The following is a 19,646-nucleotide window of genomic DNA, read 5'->3' on the forward strand; positions in this document are numbered from 1 at the left end:
TATTTGGGGAACGTAGGTGATCAGCGGTCAGTGTTGACCCAGCAGGAGGAGGGACAGTGTCAGAAGGGCCGCAGGGGGCAGGAAGCCCTTCCAAACTGGAGCTGCGGCAGAAGGAGGGCCTCTGACTCCAGGCGAGGCCAGGAGAGGGGTCAGCAACTGCTCATGGAAGGTAAAGTCATCCATGGCTAGGTTATCTGCCAGGTCTGAGAGAATGGGGAGGGAGAGATTGAGAGAGAGGGGAGAGCAAAAGGGATAATAACAACATGAGAATTGAAGGGAAATCGACAGAGATGATTAGCATCGGCAGCTTATGTCGAGAAATGCTGGTGGCGTGTCTGCCTGTGGGCTTTACGTGATGCGTCACGCAGCTGTGAAAACAACACGACACTGGGAGGATGAAAAAGTCACATGTCAACGTTTTAAACGTAATGTTCCACCACGCGGACGCACAAATTCTCACAGGAGGAGGAGGAAGTTCCAAAGCATAAGACTTCAACAGGGGGTCCGGGACCCCTAGGGCGTCCTCAGTGTTACTACAAGGGGGCCGACAAGTCTTTGCGTGATAGGAACACAAATAATTTTGACCACTTGAACCAGAGCATCCCTATTCTGGGGGGAACATTCACAGAGAATATGATATACAAGCGCACAAGCTTGTAGATTTTCGGCGAAGGGTTTAGGTGTGGAGAGAGAAAAACAGCAGACCAAGTACATAGCCAAAGCCCAAAGGTCATGTTTACTAGGTTTATTGAGGGTTTAAGTATTTAAATGTCTGAGCATACACATGAACATGAATCCAATTATAAGCCTTGCAGTGGCCAGAAGCCAGGCTACACATTTATAGGCAACAAACAAAAACATGAATGCACACCAGCGGTTCTCAAAGTGGGGTCCAGTGCAATTTAGAAACCTATTTAGAAACTCTAAATTGGCACTTACAAATCTGTAACTCTGACAGTATACAAACTGTTGTTGTACCCAAATAATAAACATCACTTAAACTACCTTTAATGATACCAATCAAAATTAATTGGATGGCACGTTGTCCATTTGTAATTGTCAGGAATTTAAGGGAGGTCCTTGAAATGTAAAAGTTTGAGAACCACTGATGATATTTCTGTCAAAAACGTCTATGAAATCCTGGAAAAGGTTGAAGACCCTTCTAAAGTGAAGCAATGGCATGAAGAACACTCGGAAATGAACGAGCATGAAGACTCTCTCCTCTGCCCTGTACCCTGTACCCTCTGCCCTGTACCTGTGACTCTCTCCTCTGCCCTGTACCTGTGGACTCTCCTCTGCCCTGTACCTGTGTCATTTCCTCTGCCCTGTACCTGTGTCATTTCCTCTGCCCTGTACCTGTGTCATTTCCTCTGCCCTGTACCTGTGTCATTTCCTCTGCCCTGTACCTGTGTCATTTCCTCTGCCCTGTACCTGTGTCATTTCCTCCGCCCTGTACCTGTGTCATTTCCTCTGCCCTGTACCTGTGTCATTTCCTCTGCCCTGTACCTGTGTCATTTCCTCTGCCCTGTACCTGTGTCATTTCCTCTGCCCTGTACCTGTGTCATTTCCTTTGTGACATGTGCATTTAGAATTGAATGGGATAGAATAGACCTCCATTGTCCGCACAAAAGCGATTTGTGCCTTGGATAATATAATACACATAGAGCATCAGAAAATAAATAGATCATTTTAGCCTACAAAATGTGTAGCACATGTGGCCTAAGAGCTACGTTTCATTTGGAATCTGGGTTGATTGCACTTGGAGCAGCCTCTTGGAAGCATTTGAGAAGCGGGTTTGTCTTCGACATATATTCATCAAATGGAATCACTGGGCCGTCTGGAAAAATGTGGATGGGAAAAGGCAGCGGTTAATGGTCCCTGCTCGCTCAACAACTACAAACTAGGTACCCTTGAGCAACACGCTTAATCCACTGAGCAGCTCCAGTGCCGGAGCCAACAGTAGGGGATTGTGGTCGCTCTGGGCCGCCGCCAGGATGTGGAAGCACTGAGAAATTCATGAACGCTCAACAACTCATTCCTTGGATGAGTAAAGCCTGAAAAATTATCGGGTTCTTTCTCAGGCTTGATTTACGCTTCAAACATTGCAGATCTGCAAGCTCACAAAGTCACACTGTGGCGCACTGAGAACTTGTAGATTGGCTATTTTTGTCGTGCAACACAGGAACACAACTAAGTATAAATGAGGCTTCTCTTTGTAACTCCATATGTGTTCTGCCAGTGGTGGAAAGTACATAAACTAAGTACATCAAATAGTGTACTTACAATCTTTTGAGAATTTTTCTTTTTCAGTAGGCCTATAGATCTGCAATTTCTGAATGAAAAGAAAAAAAGTTTTGAAATGGGACATTCTGCATAATGAGTACTGAGTATAGTTGGTACCCTTAAGTAAAACTTTGAATACAAGCTGACTTCTACTTGTATCAGAGAATTTCTATGTTGTGGTATGTTGCTACGAAGTACGTTTTTCACCAATAGTTCTCTTTGTTAGTTTGTTTAACTTCTGTGTAAGCCTACTCCTGTTTATGTTTGTGTACGTTTTTATTAATAACTGATGGTGTTGTTATTCTGATGTTACTCTTCCTATGAATGTATTTAGCTGTGCTATCCGTAACTTAAGCTGCTGTCAGTGCTGTGCTGTCTCGTGGTGCCTGAATCCCCCCCCCCCCCCAATGCAGGTGATCTATGGTCTCCTGCATAGATTAACCACTTCAGGCCAATATACATTTCAGCCATTTGAAAATAGCCGATCGCATCGTGACGCATTGTGAGCTTGTAGATCTGCTATTTTCAAATACATTTGAAAACTTTTGTACTTTTACTCAAGAAAATGTTGAATTTCTGACTTTTACTTGTACTTTTCTACTTTGTAGTATTGTTACTTAAATAAAAAAAGAGTACTTCTTCCACCACTGGTACTCTAGTTATGTCTCTCAGGAGCCATTCTGTGGTCTGTCTGGGAGGACGCTGTGAGGCAGACACACAAATATGTGATCCCAGTTATGAGAAAGGCCAGGAGGATATCAGTAATAAAGGACTTCTGGGGTTCTGGAACGCCAGCTATGTGCAGAGATGTCCCCTGTCAAGCCACGATTCGCAGCTCGGCGGTGCTGAAAATAACGACCTACAAGTTCACAACAAGGCGCGTCTGCGCCATGTTGTGAGATGTAGGTCGGCTATTATCGGCATGCGACACCGCTGTGTCATAATAATTTAGGCTTCAGGCTGGGTTTGGAACACCTCTCCTAAACCTATAAACACTCACATAAACACACACACGTCACGCACACACACACGCACACACACACACACACACACACGCACGCACACGCACACACACACACACACACGCGCGCGCGTGGACTAAAACATGCGCACGTGCATGAAAACATGCATATACACAAACATTCTTGTGTTCAGAATCTGAATCTATTCATAATCTGCTTATGGGTCCAATGAGTTCCCTTCACATACAAGGAATTTGCCGTGGTATTTTGCTCATATACACAGCTAAAAACGATTTGATACAGCAATAAAAAGCATAAGGTATAACTACAACTATTAAAGTTAAAAATAGGAATGTAAGAAAAACAGTGTGAGCAGTCTAATAGTATTGGACAAATCTGAAAGTGTTTTACAATATCTTATTATATCCTAGAAAAATGGAAATACAATAATATACAAATGGCGGTGGGGGGCTATAAAAAGGCCTGACAAGAAATAAATATTTCAGCATTATTGCACGTTATATTATTGTATACTTGATTAGATTAGAAAAATGGTGTCCTCCCCCTTCATTTTAATCCTAACTCTAAACATTTCCTAAACTTTTCCGCACTGGGACCAACTGTGAAAATAACAGATTGTACAGTAGCTTGAAATGAGTGAGTGGTCCGGTCTGAGCAGACTGTGTCACTGAAGGAGAGGAAGTGTGACCTAAACCCTAGCTGGTTCGATCACAGACAGACAGACAGGCCGGCCGGCAGGCAGGCAGGCAGGCAGGCAGGCAGGCAGGCAGGCAGGCAGGCAGGCAGGCAGGCAGACAGACAGACAGACAGACAGACAGACAGACAGACAGACAGACAGACAGACAGACAGACAGACAGACAGACAGACAGACAGACAGACAGACAGACAGACAGACAGACAGACAGACAGACAGACAGACAGACAGACAGACAGACAGACAGACAGACAGACAGACAGACAGACAGTAGGTCCTTGCCACTGGTTTCAGATCAGCCAGGGACCTTCTAAAACAGAGGAAGGAGAAATAAATAAACCTCCCAATCTTAAAAAAAAAGAAAAAAAAGAAAATTCCCTTCTCCTCAACAAATGTCTTTGCAGTTACGACAACAGTTGAACGGCAGCCAGCGGACAATTCAATGTTCTTTTTTTTGTTGCTGTGGTCCTGTGTCCTTTGACATGGCGCTGGCCACACATTCTTTGGGCTCTGAAAGAACGATTTGTCATTGTCGACAGCAGAGCGCTGTACTGCTGGGCCAATTAAACTCAAGGTGCAACTTGATACCCCCATATATACTCGGTGTGTGATCGTGCATGCGTGCATGTGCGTGTGTGTGTGTTTCGGGGGAAATATGTGTGTGTCTGTGTCCGCGCGTGTGAAACAGTCGCAGGGTAAAAAGCGTGTCTTTGTGGTTAGTTTAAAGGCTGGTCCATGATGGACACAGAGAGACCTTGTTCTATACTGCTGCTCTTAAAAACAACTCAAACACCTTCTCATCCCCACCGGGCCTACCAATAATATCCTGTTCTAATAGGAGATGAACACCTGTGTATGACTGAGAGAGAGACAGAGAGTCAAGACTCAAGAGAGACAGACAGAGACAGAGAGAGAGAGAGTATACAATACAATTCTCAGTGTTGATTTATACAATTGTAACAAACTAGAAACTCGACCCTCCTGCGGTGGGTCTCTGTCTAATGCCACAAATCTGTGTCGCAGTGCGAGCCGAGTGAGACGCACGCACGCACGCACGCACGCACGCACGCACGCACGCACGCACACACACACACACACACACACACACACACACACACACACACACACACACACACACACACACACACACACACACACACACACACACACACACACACACACACACACACACACACACACACACACACACACACACACACACACACACCTGCCCATATACCTGCCCATTACCACCCAGAATCCTCCACGTTTCGCCCGCCTCGCTGCGTCGCACACAAGCCACTTTCCTACAGGCTTCTCGCATCCCACCCCCCACCCCCCACCCCATTCACCTCCATAGTAGCTCCTTTCCCTGCTCCCCTCAAAGGAGCTTTATCTGCACTAGAATTCCTACATTCACATCGCTAAAGTGGAACAAACGAATAAAACAAAACTCTCTTCTCTCCTACTTTCTCCCCCTCTCCCATTTCTCAGGTTCCTGCTGGGGGGTGGCCGTCTATGCGTGCCGTAAGACGAACGCCATACGACGAACGCCATACGACGAACGCCATACGACCTCCTCCCCAAAGACTTCAGGGTCGGCGACCTCCCCTGGAACCTACACACCCGATTTCATTAATTAATTCATTCATTCACTTACTGTCAATAAATCCCATAAACCTTCTCAATGGTGTGTTTCTTCCGACTAGTGAATATTGTGCGTCCGCTGCCGTGTGTTTGCTGGCAGGTTGTGTGCTGTTGTTGTTCCGTGTTGTTGTTGTCTCTCCGTGAATGTTGTGTGTCTGCTGTCCATGGCATCTCGGGCCAGCGCATCATGGAAAGGGAAACCACGGAACTGGGTTGAAAATGCAGGGGTCGGGTCGGTGACGTATCGCAGCCGTGATACGTCACCGACCCGACCCAGGCCGCGCTTCCGCATGCTGCAGCATGCGTCACGGACCACGGCGTATGACTTGCCGAACTAAACTGCGCACAAAGTGTGCGCTCACAACTTGTTACCGGCTCAAATATATATATAGACTAGAAAAAGTGCCCTTCTGGGCACAGGTCTCCCCCAGGAGGATAGGACTGTGTGAGATGTTTGGCAAAATGTTTAGGAGTAATACTGTATAAACATGTTTTTTTGTTTGTTAGTTTTTTTGCAACAATTTTCTTCATTTTGTTGAGGAAATGCAGAGCCAGATCACTCATAGCATGAGGATAGAATTCTGGATGAGCAGGACATGTGCAGCATTTTGTACAAAACGGGCCACTCCTGAAAACTTTGGAAGGCAATGTTAGCCAATCAGTGTAGAATCTGAGAAATCCAACAGACTCGTCTTGATCACATGACTACAGAGATCATGTGTACCGATTTGCGTGACATTTGGATGAAATCTGTGCGACTAACATAACATAAGCAATATGTTTTGCAGAAATCGGCCTCATGGTGGCGCTATAACCGGCAGATGTGGAGGGATGCAGGGACAATGTTTTTCCATGGCCTCTAGGGAGTGCGCATAGCATAAGTTGTATACAGATCGATGCAGTTATATCTAAAAACAGGAATTGGCCTGTTATCGCGCCACCGTGAGGCTGATTTGGGGAAAAAAATTGTGGCATGTCGTCCTTGGCCTAGTGGAAATGTGCGTGTATAATTTCACGGAAATTGCACACTGTGTTTGTGATTTGTGGCATTTTGTTCGAAACGGACCAATCATGTGAGCTTTAGAAGCCAATCTTAGCCAATCAGGATGGAAGATGGGAAATGGTGCAGATCCGTGTTGATCACATGACTATGGAGATAGTGTATACCGAATTGTGTGATGTATGGATAAAATGTGTACGAGTAATCTACAGAAATGTGTTTTGCCTAAATCGGCCTCATGGTGGCGCTATAACAGGCCGTTGAGGAATATTTGGGGCAGAGGTTCGTCGTTGGCATCCAGGGAGTGTGTGTGCAAAGTTTGGCATGGATCGGGCCAACGGTGGCGGAGATTAGCTGATAACAGACGGACGGAAGGAAGGAAGGAAGGACGGACACACACACACACACACACACACACACACACACACACATGGATGGAGTGCAAAACATACTCTCTCCCCATGCCTTCAGCCTGGTGGAGACAATGAACATTGACGATGTTCCAGTAGAATCATGGTAGAGAGAGAGAGAGAGAAAGAGAGAGAGAGAGAGAAGATCTTGCTTGGTGGAGACAGTGGACAGACTGATTAAATTAGGCTGATAGATGGATAATCCAGCTCTATAAATAGAACCACACTACCTCCGCTAATTAATGTGACTCCCCCAATGCGTTCCCCCGTTCACCCGTTTTCATCGTTCAACAGCAGAGCCTTTTTTGGGACTACCACCACTCCCCAAAGGGTGACATCATGCTACTAGTAGCTGGCTAGCTTCATCACCTCCTTTAATGGTTCTCAAACCTTTTCATATCGTCAAATCCTGGCACATTTACCTGTGAAAGTTTTAGCCCTTTGTGGACAACGTGGTGGAACTTGATAATACATTCATTGCACTTTATCTCATTTACAACGCTGCTTTTTGGACATACCAAAGTGCTGCCACCTTTGTGCCTAACCTGCACCTGATTGATGTCTAACCTCATGTAGGCCGGGAACTGCCCATAGATCCGAAGTCCCGTTAGTCCGAACATGCACTGCTCCCGTGCTTGCGGTTATGTTTAGGTTAGGATTAGAGATAGGGATAGTAATTTCGGAACAAGGAACCTTCTGACTAACGACACGGCACCTGTAGGCCTACATTCTGTGTGTATGCATGTGCGTGCAGGCATGTGTGCGTGCCTGTATGTCTGTCAGCAGAGCTTTGAGCTGGCTTGTCATTTACCACTAGTTATATTTAAGCCACCATGCAGTTGTCACAACAAGCAAACAGTTCCCAAATAGTGCCAACAACACAGGACCTTCTCTGCTACAGGTAATTATTATAGTCTTCATTTTTGGGCCTGTTGAGAACTCTAGCTTTCGCCAGCTGCCGGGCACGGCTGCACTAATAACTTTGGGGCAGGCCCTTCTAGAGTTTAAATGGAGACAGGTATAGGTCAAAAGGGAGACATTGAAGAGGAAGGATGGATGGGGAAGGATCAACATATGGAATGTCAGAACAGGTCAGCTCCATATATGGAGATCTAAGGGTTTGAGGTCAGATGTTGAGTTGCTGGCCAATATTGATGAGGGGATCAGGGATCTCCATATACTGTATGGGCTTAATATTGATGACATCAGGGATCTCCATACATCAGGGATCTCCATCCCTGATGATGTCACGTGATGTCACGAAGCATGACCATATATGGTCATGCTTGGGGTGACCAAACAACACACTGACGGGAAATGCACGATAAAAAAAAAACGGATGAAGTAGCGATGACCGGGCCCTCGATGCACGTTACGGGTAAATATCGACCAATCAGAACTGGGAGCTAAGTAACTCTACTGAAGGACAAGGATTTTCAACTGAGTACAGTGCGGTGACTCATGACTCTGTACGACAAACATGAACTATCAAATATCGACCAATCGAAGAGGGGGCGGGGCTAAGTTACACCAATGAATGACAAGGACTCTGAACCAAGTACATTGGCACCACCTCCAACTCTGTACGACAATGAAGTTTGACGCTTCGCACGGTTACACCATTTTACGAAAACTCACGCTTTTGATAACTTTTCATCGTTAAGGTCTTTTGTGTACGATGAGCGAGTTTGATTTGGAACTGACTATCCTGCTAGGAGGAGTTTGTTAAAGTGTGACACGTGAAAATGGCATAAATTGCGCCAAAATGCCAAATGGCTGACTTCCTGTTTGGTTTAGGTCATGGCGCCAAGAGACTTTCTTGTAAGTCAGGACATGATACAGGTGTGTACCAATTTCCATAAATGTAGGCGAAAACCGTATTGTGGGGCTTCAAGCACAAAGTTTTGTAGGGGGCGCTATTGAGCCATTATTTTTCGCCACTTGTGATGTGTGTGCAGTGTGCAAAGTGTGATGCAAAGTTTTGCAACTTTTTGACTACGCTTAGCGTCTCAACAACGCGATTCATTTGGAGGATTAATAATAAAGAATAATAATCATTGCGATGTCAGTAGGGCTTTGCACTACTGTGCAGTGCTCGGGCACTAATAAAGTGATTCCCTGGCGTGATTACTAGGAACACTATTATTAGAAATTGTACAACAATTTTTGAGTGGTGCAACCACTCCCATACGGAGTTATGTGTGTGGCTGGCTGGCTGGCTGGCTGGGTGGGTGCCTGCCTGGCTGGGTATGAGCACTAAAACAGCATGGTTGTTTTTCACCAACTGTGCGCAACCTAACACACACACAAACACACACGCACATATTAACTGTATATATGATGATTTTGGGTGTGCCAGTACAGTACAGTACAGTACAGTACAGTACAGTACAGTACAGTACAGTACAGTACAGTACAGTACAGTAGAGGGTACAGTAGAGGGACCGGCACACGGTAACTGTCATTTCTCAACCATTTCGAACGCGGGGCGGCTCGCCGGAACCGGGCCGGCACCCTGGGTGCGTTCCTGTGGGTCTGGAACTCCCCCCCGCACCACTCACTTCACACGGGTGTGATTTTTCAACTTGGGCGAGTCCAATTGGTCACGTATTTTGTCGGGCTTTGGGGTTGGGTCGGACTACTAGGCATTAATTAATATATTAATTAATTTGTAGCATATTCCGCAGGCGCGCATGCACCGTTATCTCTTGCTAATGTTGTTGTTGCTGTATAGGTTGACGCAGCTCTGCCCCGTCCACCACAGGGTGCAAACACACAGGATTATTTTTGAGCGAGCAAAACTCTAGCCCAGGCAGCACTTCAGCCGTTCCTTTGGCTATATCTTGGATGGAAATTGACGTGACTTATAGCGTATGTCGATAATGTTCAACGCTGCTGACACAAGTGCGGTGATATAGATTTTCGGAGACTCGACACATGATACGATACAGTGTTTCTGTGGTGAGGTTTCCTTAAAGTCAACGTACTACCACCTTTGCACAAAAGATTTGCACCCACTGGAAAAGTCCAACCACACTTCTACACTCGTCTCCGTCTGACCGTCTCGCTCAAAGTTTGCATGCCTACTGGTCCTAGATCAGTGGGTGTATCCACCCCTCTCACACGTGTAGGTGGCGGACGTCACCACAGCCGCATGCATGCACCATGTCCCCAACCCTAGTCAAAGCACAGGCACAGCACTTGTGTAAACGGCACTTCCGCATACTCTGCTCTAGTCTATGACTTGGCCACCCAATTGTGAACACAGAACAGGCAGAAAACGCAGAGGTGAAGTGAGTGAGGTCAGACCACAGGCAGAGCACATAATGGCACTTCCGCATACTCATATGAGTGTATGACTTGGCTACCCGATTGTGAACACAACATTGGAAGTTGGAACACAGGCAGATTCCCTCAAATGTATATATAGATAGCGTATATATATTTATGAAACACAGTTGCTGTGAAAGTGAATGTCAGGCCATTTGCCATTTTACACATTATTGTTACTGCCTGGCAAATATGTATCTTCATGCTCCGCCTGAGTTTATTCAGCACATGTGTGTGTTTCAGACAAGAACCTTTTTTTTGGTCAGATAAGTATGTGGAATGTTAAGTCTCCAAACACAGGTGCTTCTTATGAAAGCGGGAAATGGTTTGGATTGCAGCCGCTGTAAGCACAGAAAACACCTGAGCTGGTCAAATTTGATCAAGATTTTCGAGATTTGATGGCTTAAAAGATCTCCTTTAAGCAAAGTCAATATTTTATCATTGGTCTGCCAGTCCACCATGGAACGTATTGGCTGGGAGGGGCAGTGTACTCCGAACATCCTACCATCCTAACATTCTATCCTACCATCCTACAGTCCTAACCACATTTTGTTTTATTGGTGTTTTAGAGATAACTCGGGACACACAGTTTGAAATCGGGACAATCCCAGCCAAACCATGATGTTTGGTCACCCTAATCTATACCATTCTACCATCCTTCTATTTAGGAAACACTGCTCTACTGACTTGCAGTTATCCATTGAATGCATTGGTCCTTATCGGAGCCAGGGTGATAGATAAGGGAGGAGACCATGTTTGGTTTGAGTTGGTTTGTTGTGCAAAGCCTTGGAACACATTGTGATCCTTCTGGCGTCCTGACCGGGGCCTGTCTTGAGACATTGCTGATTGGGAGCCAGCCGGCCGGCTGGGGGGTGGGCCCTGGGCGGGGAGGTGGTATGTCCATAGGCTTGGAGGGAATGTGCATGTCTGCCTCCGTAGCCACGGCTGACCACAGAGCAGCTCCGAGAGAGGGCTGGCAATGTTGGGCCAAGACAAACGCTGCTCCGTCTACAAGAGGCCTCGCCCTCCCTCCCTCCCCCCGGCCTCTCCAACAGCACTGCTCTGTGTGTCTCTCTGCCCTCCACAACCTCCGCAACACTCACTGTTATTCCAGCAGACAAACACACTCCTACACTGAGAACAATAGAGATGGAAAAAGAGGGCTAGAGAGGTCCCCATGTGTCATGTCCCAAATATGAAAAGATGTGGTAAACATACAGTACATAATTTAGCTAAAATAAGCACTTTTTCATCAACACAAGGCTACAAATCAATCATAGGTAACAATATAGAATGTGGCATTCTGGACTATTGAGGCTATTGTGACTGTAGAAACTGATATCTCTGTCTATTCCACAAAGTCAGCGTACTATCACCTTAAGAATATATCAAGGTTTAACGACTTGTCTGATGCTAGGGTTGGTTATAAGTTCATAGTTTTTAGGGGCAAGGCCACTTGACCTTTGATATTGTCATTGTCTTGAGGGTACAAAGGCCAAATGACAGGACAGGACAGCCATCAAATGAAGCAAGGATTTTAAGTCCACGGAAATAATGCATTTTTATGTTACCGAAATAATGTATTGGTATTTACAAATTACCAATATTTGTAGAAACTCATGAGTCAAAAGTTCATACATGCTCTGGGACTAATCAGAGTCACTGGACTCATTTGGAGATGGGGAGAATCTTAACAAAAGACAATGGCGTTATAAAATTGACAGGGTAGAGGCAGAGCAGAGGACACTGCTCCACTCAGCTGGGACCGTGTGGGCCGGCCATCAAGGCCACTGTGGCATCAGGTGCCAGGGAGGGCATATCATTTTTTGAGGAGCATAAGACCAAACTGAGGGGCTACGGTCGGCGACCATGGCCTCCATGACATTCGATCCTGCCTTGCTTTACAGGTTTCTAAAAATCGATCAGACAGCTGCAGTTGATTCAGAACACTCGGGTCCTTTAATACCAAGAGACCATATCATCCAAGTTGTTAGATCTTTACACTACTCCTAATCTGTAAAATAATTGATTTCACAATACTACAGTTGTTTTAAATCATTGAATGATTTAAGGCCAAAATACATTTCTGATCTTGTGCTACATCATGAAACATCTCTCAGGTTGGTCTGGGAGAGGTCTGCTTTCTAAACACAGAGTCAACTAAATACCTTGCCTTGCCTTAACTGACCTTGCCTTGCCTTGTCTTCCACACTGGATAACTCTCTGTATGATTGTTGAACATCAGCTCAAAATGGTGAGTCTGGAAAGAAGACGTTGCTCTTTTATTTTTAGTGGCTGAAACCTGATGTCTTTACTAGATTGTTGTGTTATGAAACTCCAATGTAACTGCGCTGGGAATATTCAGACATGACAAATGCACATTTTCTACATTTGGTTAGTTAAAAACAACTTTAACTGTATACATTGTTGACCGGAATTAGCCCAGGGCTCTATAGGCCACCTCCTGTTTTCACTGTACACAAAAATATCTTCTCCGAAAACAGCTTCACAACGCGTTGCATTGAGGCATGTTGTGGGCTTGTAATTCAGCTATTTCCACCAAACCCAGAACAGGGTCGCTAGGGTTCAAGCGATTAACCAACAGAAACAGGAAACTATACAATCAAATAAGAAAACGGCACCAGCTATGCAAGGTATATCGTCGATATATGTGTTCAGGGAGTATGTTTGCTTTGATGCTATAACCAGAGTAACCTAACACTAATCCTAAACCAAATCACTTCCCCTAAATGTAACCAAAGACAATCTCTGTCTAACCTCAGCGAAATTGTTGACACGCCAAATCGGTTTGTATTATAATTATATTATATAATATTATTATTATTACACGCTATCATGTAATAAATCAACACATTCTTAGTTTCAATTAGGCCTACAAATATGTGAAATCGTGATCTCACTTTTAATAGGTTATCAGATGAATATGAATCACCGTGAAAATTATGTTGATACAGGGGCCGCGGGACAACTCCCTCACACACACACACACACACACACACACACACACACACACACACACACACACACACACACACACACACACACACACACACACTCAATCGTGGCTTTGTGCGACAAATGCAAGTCAACACCTGTTAATTAACACAGTGCAGCCTGGGCGAGGCTCCGCCGCTGACACTGGAGGGTTGACCGACATTCACAAACCAACTGAACTCTCAATTAGATTTACTCCAATGTATTTATAGACTCCCCCCCCCCCCCATCTCACCCCCGCATCGAGTCCCTTCTTACAGAGATGAGCTACTACTACAGTAAAAGGTGCCACGGGAATAGCAACGGCATTGAATTCATATACAGTTGGAGGCCATCGATATTGTCCTTTTCTTTTTGCTGAGGTTTGCGTGATCTGCGCAAAAGGACAGTTAACCCATTTTGGGCGGGAACCCCTTTTGGTATTATGTTATAATTTAGCTATTGAAAAATAGCAGATCTACAAGCTCATAGCGCGCCACTGAGTGGCGCGCTACGAGCTTGTAGGTCTGCTATTTTTGAAAAATCGTGAAAATGTAGAAGGATTTTTTCAGGATTTAGAAGGATTTTTAAAAGTTTAGAGGTCAGGCCTAAATGGGTCAAATGATAAGGGACAATATCGGTGGCACCCAACTGTATGGCGCTGGTTCTGAAACCTGTAGACTTTAAGGACCCCTGTAACTCTCAGAGTTACAATACAGACCTGTAAGGGTTCATTTGGACCCCCGTAACTCTCAGAGTTACAATACAGACCTGTAAGGGTTCATTTGGACCCCCGTAACTCTCAGAGTTACAATACAGACCTGTAAGGGTTCATTTGGACCCCCGTAACTCTCAGAGTTACAATACAGACCTGTAAGGGTTCATTTGGACCCCCGTAACTCTCAGAGTTACAATACAGACCTGTAAGGGTTCGTAACTCTCAGAGTTACAATACAGACCTGTAAGGGTTCATTTGGAACAACCTCAAGGAAGTCATTGGCAGGGTTGCCAGGGCAGCAAGCCAACAATTATTTTTAAGTGAATTGAATTTAAGGGGTAGGGAAGGATGATTTCATTTTAACCACTTGAACCCCATTGCATATTCTGGGTGAACATTTACCAAAAATAGCCGATCACGACACGCTGTGAGCTTGTAGATTGGCTATTTTTGGCGAAGAGATTTGGTGTAGACGGTGGAAAAGCAGTGCATATAGGCTACAGTCTGAGGACTGTAGTCTGAGACTGAGGATTGAGAATAGAGGGTGGTTATAAAGTGCTTATAAAGTACAACAGCAAATGATCTGAATTTCAGAATCTCAGAATCTGAATTCTGAATATCAACACACTGGTGTCAGCAAAGGAGAAACGGTGAAATCAGCATGCAGGCACACTGGGGCAGTACGGGCGGGGCATCAAGTCCACTGTGGCCTTTGGGTTTATCATTTATTGAAGGGCATAAGGCCATAGTGGCAGGGGCAACGCCGGCCATGGCCTTCATGGTCTCCAGGCCTTTGTGCCCCTGTCCTGGTCCTTGGACTCCACTTTGACAATATGGATTAGTTATTTGGGGGGGGGGGGGGGGGGGCTTTTTCTGAGGCTGTATTGATAGCGACAGTGGAGGGAGGAAACAGGGAGAGAGAGAGACAGAGATCAGGGGAGTGACATGCAGCAACAGGGAGAGAGAGAGACAGAGATCAGGGGAGTGACATGCAGCAAATGGTCTACCCGGCCCGGGAGTGGAACCAGGGACCTGCTGGCAGGCATATAGAGCATACAGTATGTGCTCCACTATCCGCTCAGTCACTGGGCACCCCAAACCTCTGATCCTATCCGCTCAGTCACTGGGCACCCCAAACCTCTGATACTATCCGCTCAGTCACTGGGCACCCCAAACCTCTGATACTATCCGCTCAGTCACTGGGCACCCCAAACCTCTGATCCACTATCCGCTCAGTCACTGGGCACCCCAAACCTCTGATCCACTATCCGCTCAGTCACTGGGCACCCCAAACCTCTGATCCACTATCCGCTCAGTCACTGGGCACCCCAAACCTCTGATCCACTATCCGCTCAGTCACTGGGCACCCCAAACCTCTGCTCCACTATCCGCTCAGTCACTGGGCACCCCAAACCTCTGATCCACTATCCGCTCAGTCACTGGGCACCCCAAACCTCTGATTCCACTATCCGCTCAGTCACTGGGCACCCCAAACCTACCTCCACTATCCGCTCAGTCACTGGGCACCCCAAACCTCTGATTTTGTGACGGCGGAAAGTGTGTGAAGCAGGGAGGGAGGGGGCGAGAGAAAGAGAGAGAGAAGAGTAGAAAAACCATAACAAATCAACCGTACAAAGAGTTGATTCTGTTCTGAGGGCGAGGGGCTCGCTCTGGGCGGGAACGCCGCTGGCCACAGAACGGCCCTGTGAAGCGGCTCCGCAGCCTGAGCTGCAGAGGGCCACGCAGAGTGTGAGCCCAGCCCGAGAGATGATGGAACAATGGCAGGGGTCTTATCAGACAGAGAGAGAGAGAGAGAGAGAGAGAGAGAGAGAGAGAGAGAGAGATTTACTGATCACAGTGGTGGAAGAATTTCCGATTTTCTTTTCTTAAGTAAAAGTAGCAATACCACAATGTAGAAATACTGTAATAATAACCCAAATCAACTAGAAACTAAAGCTGTGATACAGTATAATTGTAGTGGGGTTAAAACAACAATATTGCCTCTGAGATGTAGTGGAGTATAACGTATAGAAATAAGGAAATGCCCAACTAAAGTAAAAGTACATTACTAGTATAGGTACTCAGTTACTTTCCAGCACTGTCGGAGAGCAAAAAGAAGCCGAGAAGGAGACACAGAGATGGGAGGGAGCAGAGGGCCGGAGCCGGGCCGCTGAGCAGAAGGGTCAGCCTGGGGGGGCTGGGGGGGTCTGGAGACCCCAGCACAGCCCAGGGGTCACCGCGCTGCCAGGAACACATTCTTAGAATACTATGTTTATCTCTCAATAATGGAGCTAGCTGACATCGCTCACAGATCCGTTTACATTCTCCACGCTCCACTTAATCTATCTGGAGAAGGAAATTAATTGGCAGTGTGTGTGTGTGTGTGTGTGTGTGTGTGTGTGTGTGTGTGTGTGTGTGTGTGTGTGTGTGTGTGTGTGTGTGTGTGTGTGTGTGTGGGGTGGGGTGGGAGCGCCGAGCGCATGTGTTTGCTGTGCACACAGATTCTCTTCACATTCCCCTCATGAAGAGACAGCCTGCAGATATGGCCAACAGTGACAATTTGGGGTTTCTCTTGCCTGTACACAGGGAGCTCTTGTTGTGCAGCTTTTAGTGGTTGGCGTGTGGTTTCCTCTGGCAGTATGTAACCTTCTGACAGCGCTCTGCATGTCCACAGGTTCCTCTGAGAGAGCGCTGGAGGAACCACAGCCAGCCAGAGACACAGAGGATAGATGGATGGATGGATGGATGGATGGATGGATGGATGGACGGACGGACGGACGGACACATTTTGTTTGATCACTTAACCCCCTTATGGACACCCTAATTAATAAAATAACTGTATAATAATCGTTCCAAATATTTGGGCAATTCCTATATGTAATGTACTGTAAGTAATTTCATTTTCAAAATAGAGAAAATAGTCAACAAGATCGTCTATTCATTATTTCTTGTTCAATTAATCAAAAAAGTGATTGATAAATAAATGGGATAAAGCAGTTGCAGTTGCAGCCCTAAAAGAAACAGGTGAGAGACGGAGGTCAACACGTGATCATCATCGGGACCCCGCTGGGAGGAATATTCAAAACCGCAACGTTCCAAGTCATTTCTGCAAAATGGCGTCGGTGCGTGTTTGAGGAGGAGGCAGCAGAAAGGGAGCGCTGTGCGTGCTTGTGTTTGTGGACTGTGGTGGAACTGATGGACATGACCCAGGAACGAGCCTGGAATCAATTTAGAGCTTCCAAAAGTGCCTGTGAATGTAAATAAACCTCTTGAGCAAACAAATGCTGTTCACAGAGGCGCGCACAAACACGCTAGCTGACACACGCGCGCACATGCACGCACACGCACACACACACACACACACACACACACACACACACACACACACACACACACACACAAAGAGAAAAAAAGGCACAGGCTTATACAGAGCCAACGGGCCTCTGCTGGGGCCTCCCCCACAGCTCATGGGAACTGTACATCCCAGTGGCTTCTGTGCACGTGTGTCCACAGGCTCGTCTTTCTCGCCCACAGGCTGTTCTTATGGCTTTTATCTCTGCATTGGATGAGTTAAATCACCACAGAGGATGACCACCGAAGGCCGGGTTCATCCCCTTCTTCCTCTTTTCTCTCTTCCTTCTCTCCTCGACCCCCATAGAGGGGGGTCCCTCCAAGACTTGTGGGTGCCATGCACCGAGAGAGGGAGGGGAGGGAGTGTGAGCTAGGGAGTGAGAGACAGAGAGAAAAGGAGAGAAAGCTTGCATGGTTCTCAAACATTTTCATGTCCAGGACCCCCAGACGGATATGTATTTGGCTGTGGATCCCCTTCTGAAAAGATTTTGTACCAGGGACCCCAAAAGAGGGGGAAATGTTTCAGGATTGTTGCAAATGATTCGAAATATATCTACAAGCTCAGAAATAATTCAAAATGGTTAAACTGATGTTGGTGCCAAATTTAACTAATTTAGCTGGGGACCCCTCAAGGACCCCATTTTGAGAGACACTGAGCTACAGAGAGAGAGAGAGAGAGAGAGCACACCAGCCAGGCCTGTTTACACAGATGGTGGGCAAGCGTCATTATTTTTGTGAGGGGCGTAGGAAAGGTGGAGGAGCATGACGATTGGCTGGATTTACAGAAGTTGTTTAGAAGCTCACGGACGGATGAAGGTTGGGTCAGAACATTGGGTCAGAACCCTTCACCCCACCCCCCACAGTGCTGTCCACACCTCCTCTGGACCCGGCGCTGCAGAACACAGGATGCTGTTCTGTGGTGGACCAAACCCAGTACACCAGTTAAAGTATACACTGTAGGTACTCCTGGTCAAGTCTTACTCAACTACAAGCGAAATATGCTCTTTAAAATGTGTACTAGTACTGTCTGAAATATCAGCCAATCAATCAACCGTTTGAAGAATAAGAATTATTACAAATAAGAAATGGGGTGAAGTGTCTGTGGACCTCTGCAGCACTCCGGTCTACGTGCTACCGACGACCACGACGTAATGGAGAAATGTGGGCGTCCGGAAGGTTCCCAGTTCGATCCCGGGCTCCCCCACTGACCCCAGAGTTAGTGTCGAAGTGTCCTTGAGCAAGACACTGAACCCCTAAATTCTCCCGATGAGCAGGTTGGTGCCTTGCATTGTTTTCTCCGCCATCGGTGTGTGAGTGTGTGTGAATGGGTGAACGAAATGCACAATCATTGTAAACAACCTGCTTCCATCCTCTGAATACACACACGTGTGTGCCGCACAGGCTCTGCTGTGTCCAACATGGCTGCCACATGTTGAACACCCGTGCTTCCCAGGAAGTTGCGTCTCTGCAGTGTCCAGAGCAGGCCCAGTGTAAACAGTGTCTGGCTTACGGCTGCTTTGATGAAGACAGGCCAGCAAACATGGCTGGGGAGAACCGGCGCCGCGTGACTCACCTATCAGGTGCCAGAGGGGTTCAAAGGTCGCAGCTGGAGCTAATTAACATACCAGGTTGTAGTACTGGCAGCGTGGACGGCTGTTACGCCAAAATACATACAGGCTGCTGTCGGGCAGTAAACTTTTATCTCCAAATCTTTTAATTAATGCCCTATTTTATACTTTGTCGAATGATTGCGTTGTGCAAAAGTAGCGAAAATAGCCAAGCAATTTGACTAAACCAAAACAGGGATGCCAGGTTTCAAGTGGTCTGTCTGTGGGTTTTGTAAACCTTGAACCAATGAAAAGTATTAACAAGAGCTTGTGACTAAATACAAATTATATTGGATTCATTGGAACACAGGTTCTTTTTTCCATTTTCTGAGAAGCGACAGTTTTGGACATACAAGGTTTCCAGACAATATTTTCCTCCCATCTTTCTCAAACATTGCTTGTCTTTTTTTCCCTCTATCTTATTTCCTTCCTCCTCTCCTTGTTCCCTTACCTCAGTCCCTTGTTCCAACCCATCAAATCCGTAGCAGACCTGCGAGGTGCGCGCGTTGCGCCCCACCCTGCATGTTTCACATTACAGGAATATTTCCACTTTGTATTTTGCTAACCCCTGGCGCTGATAAAGGGCTCAGGAGGCTCCCAGAAAGACACAGAGCTGCTTCAGGGGGAG

The 19,646-nt window shown here is 46.3% G+C and overlaps 1 protein-coding gene across 1 annotated transcript in view; it reads right to left on the reverse strand.

The window, feature by feature from the left end:
- Nucleotides 1-27: 27 nt before the first annotated feature.
- gpc3 (glypican 3) overlaps nt 28-19,646 on the reverse strand; it is a gene marked incomplete at its 3' end in the record, with an annotated part of 168,715 nt that continues 149,096 nt past the window's right edge. The window contains exon 8 of the mRNA XM_079496909.1: nt 28-203. Within this exon, the coding sequence (XP_079353035.1) occupies nt 28-203 (176 nt within the window). The remainder of the gene's footprint in view (nt 204-19,646) is intronic.

Source organism: Electrona antarctica (genome assembly GCF_951216825.1).
Source record: "Electrona antarctica genome assembly, chromosome: 1".
In the NCBI taxonomy this organism is placed as follows: domain Eukaryota; kingdom Metazoa; phylum Chordata; class Actinopteri; order Myctophiformes; family Myctophidae; genus Electrona; species Electrona antarctica.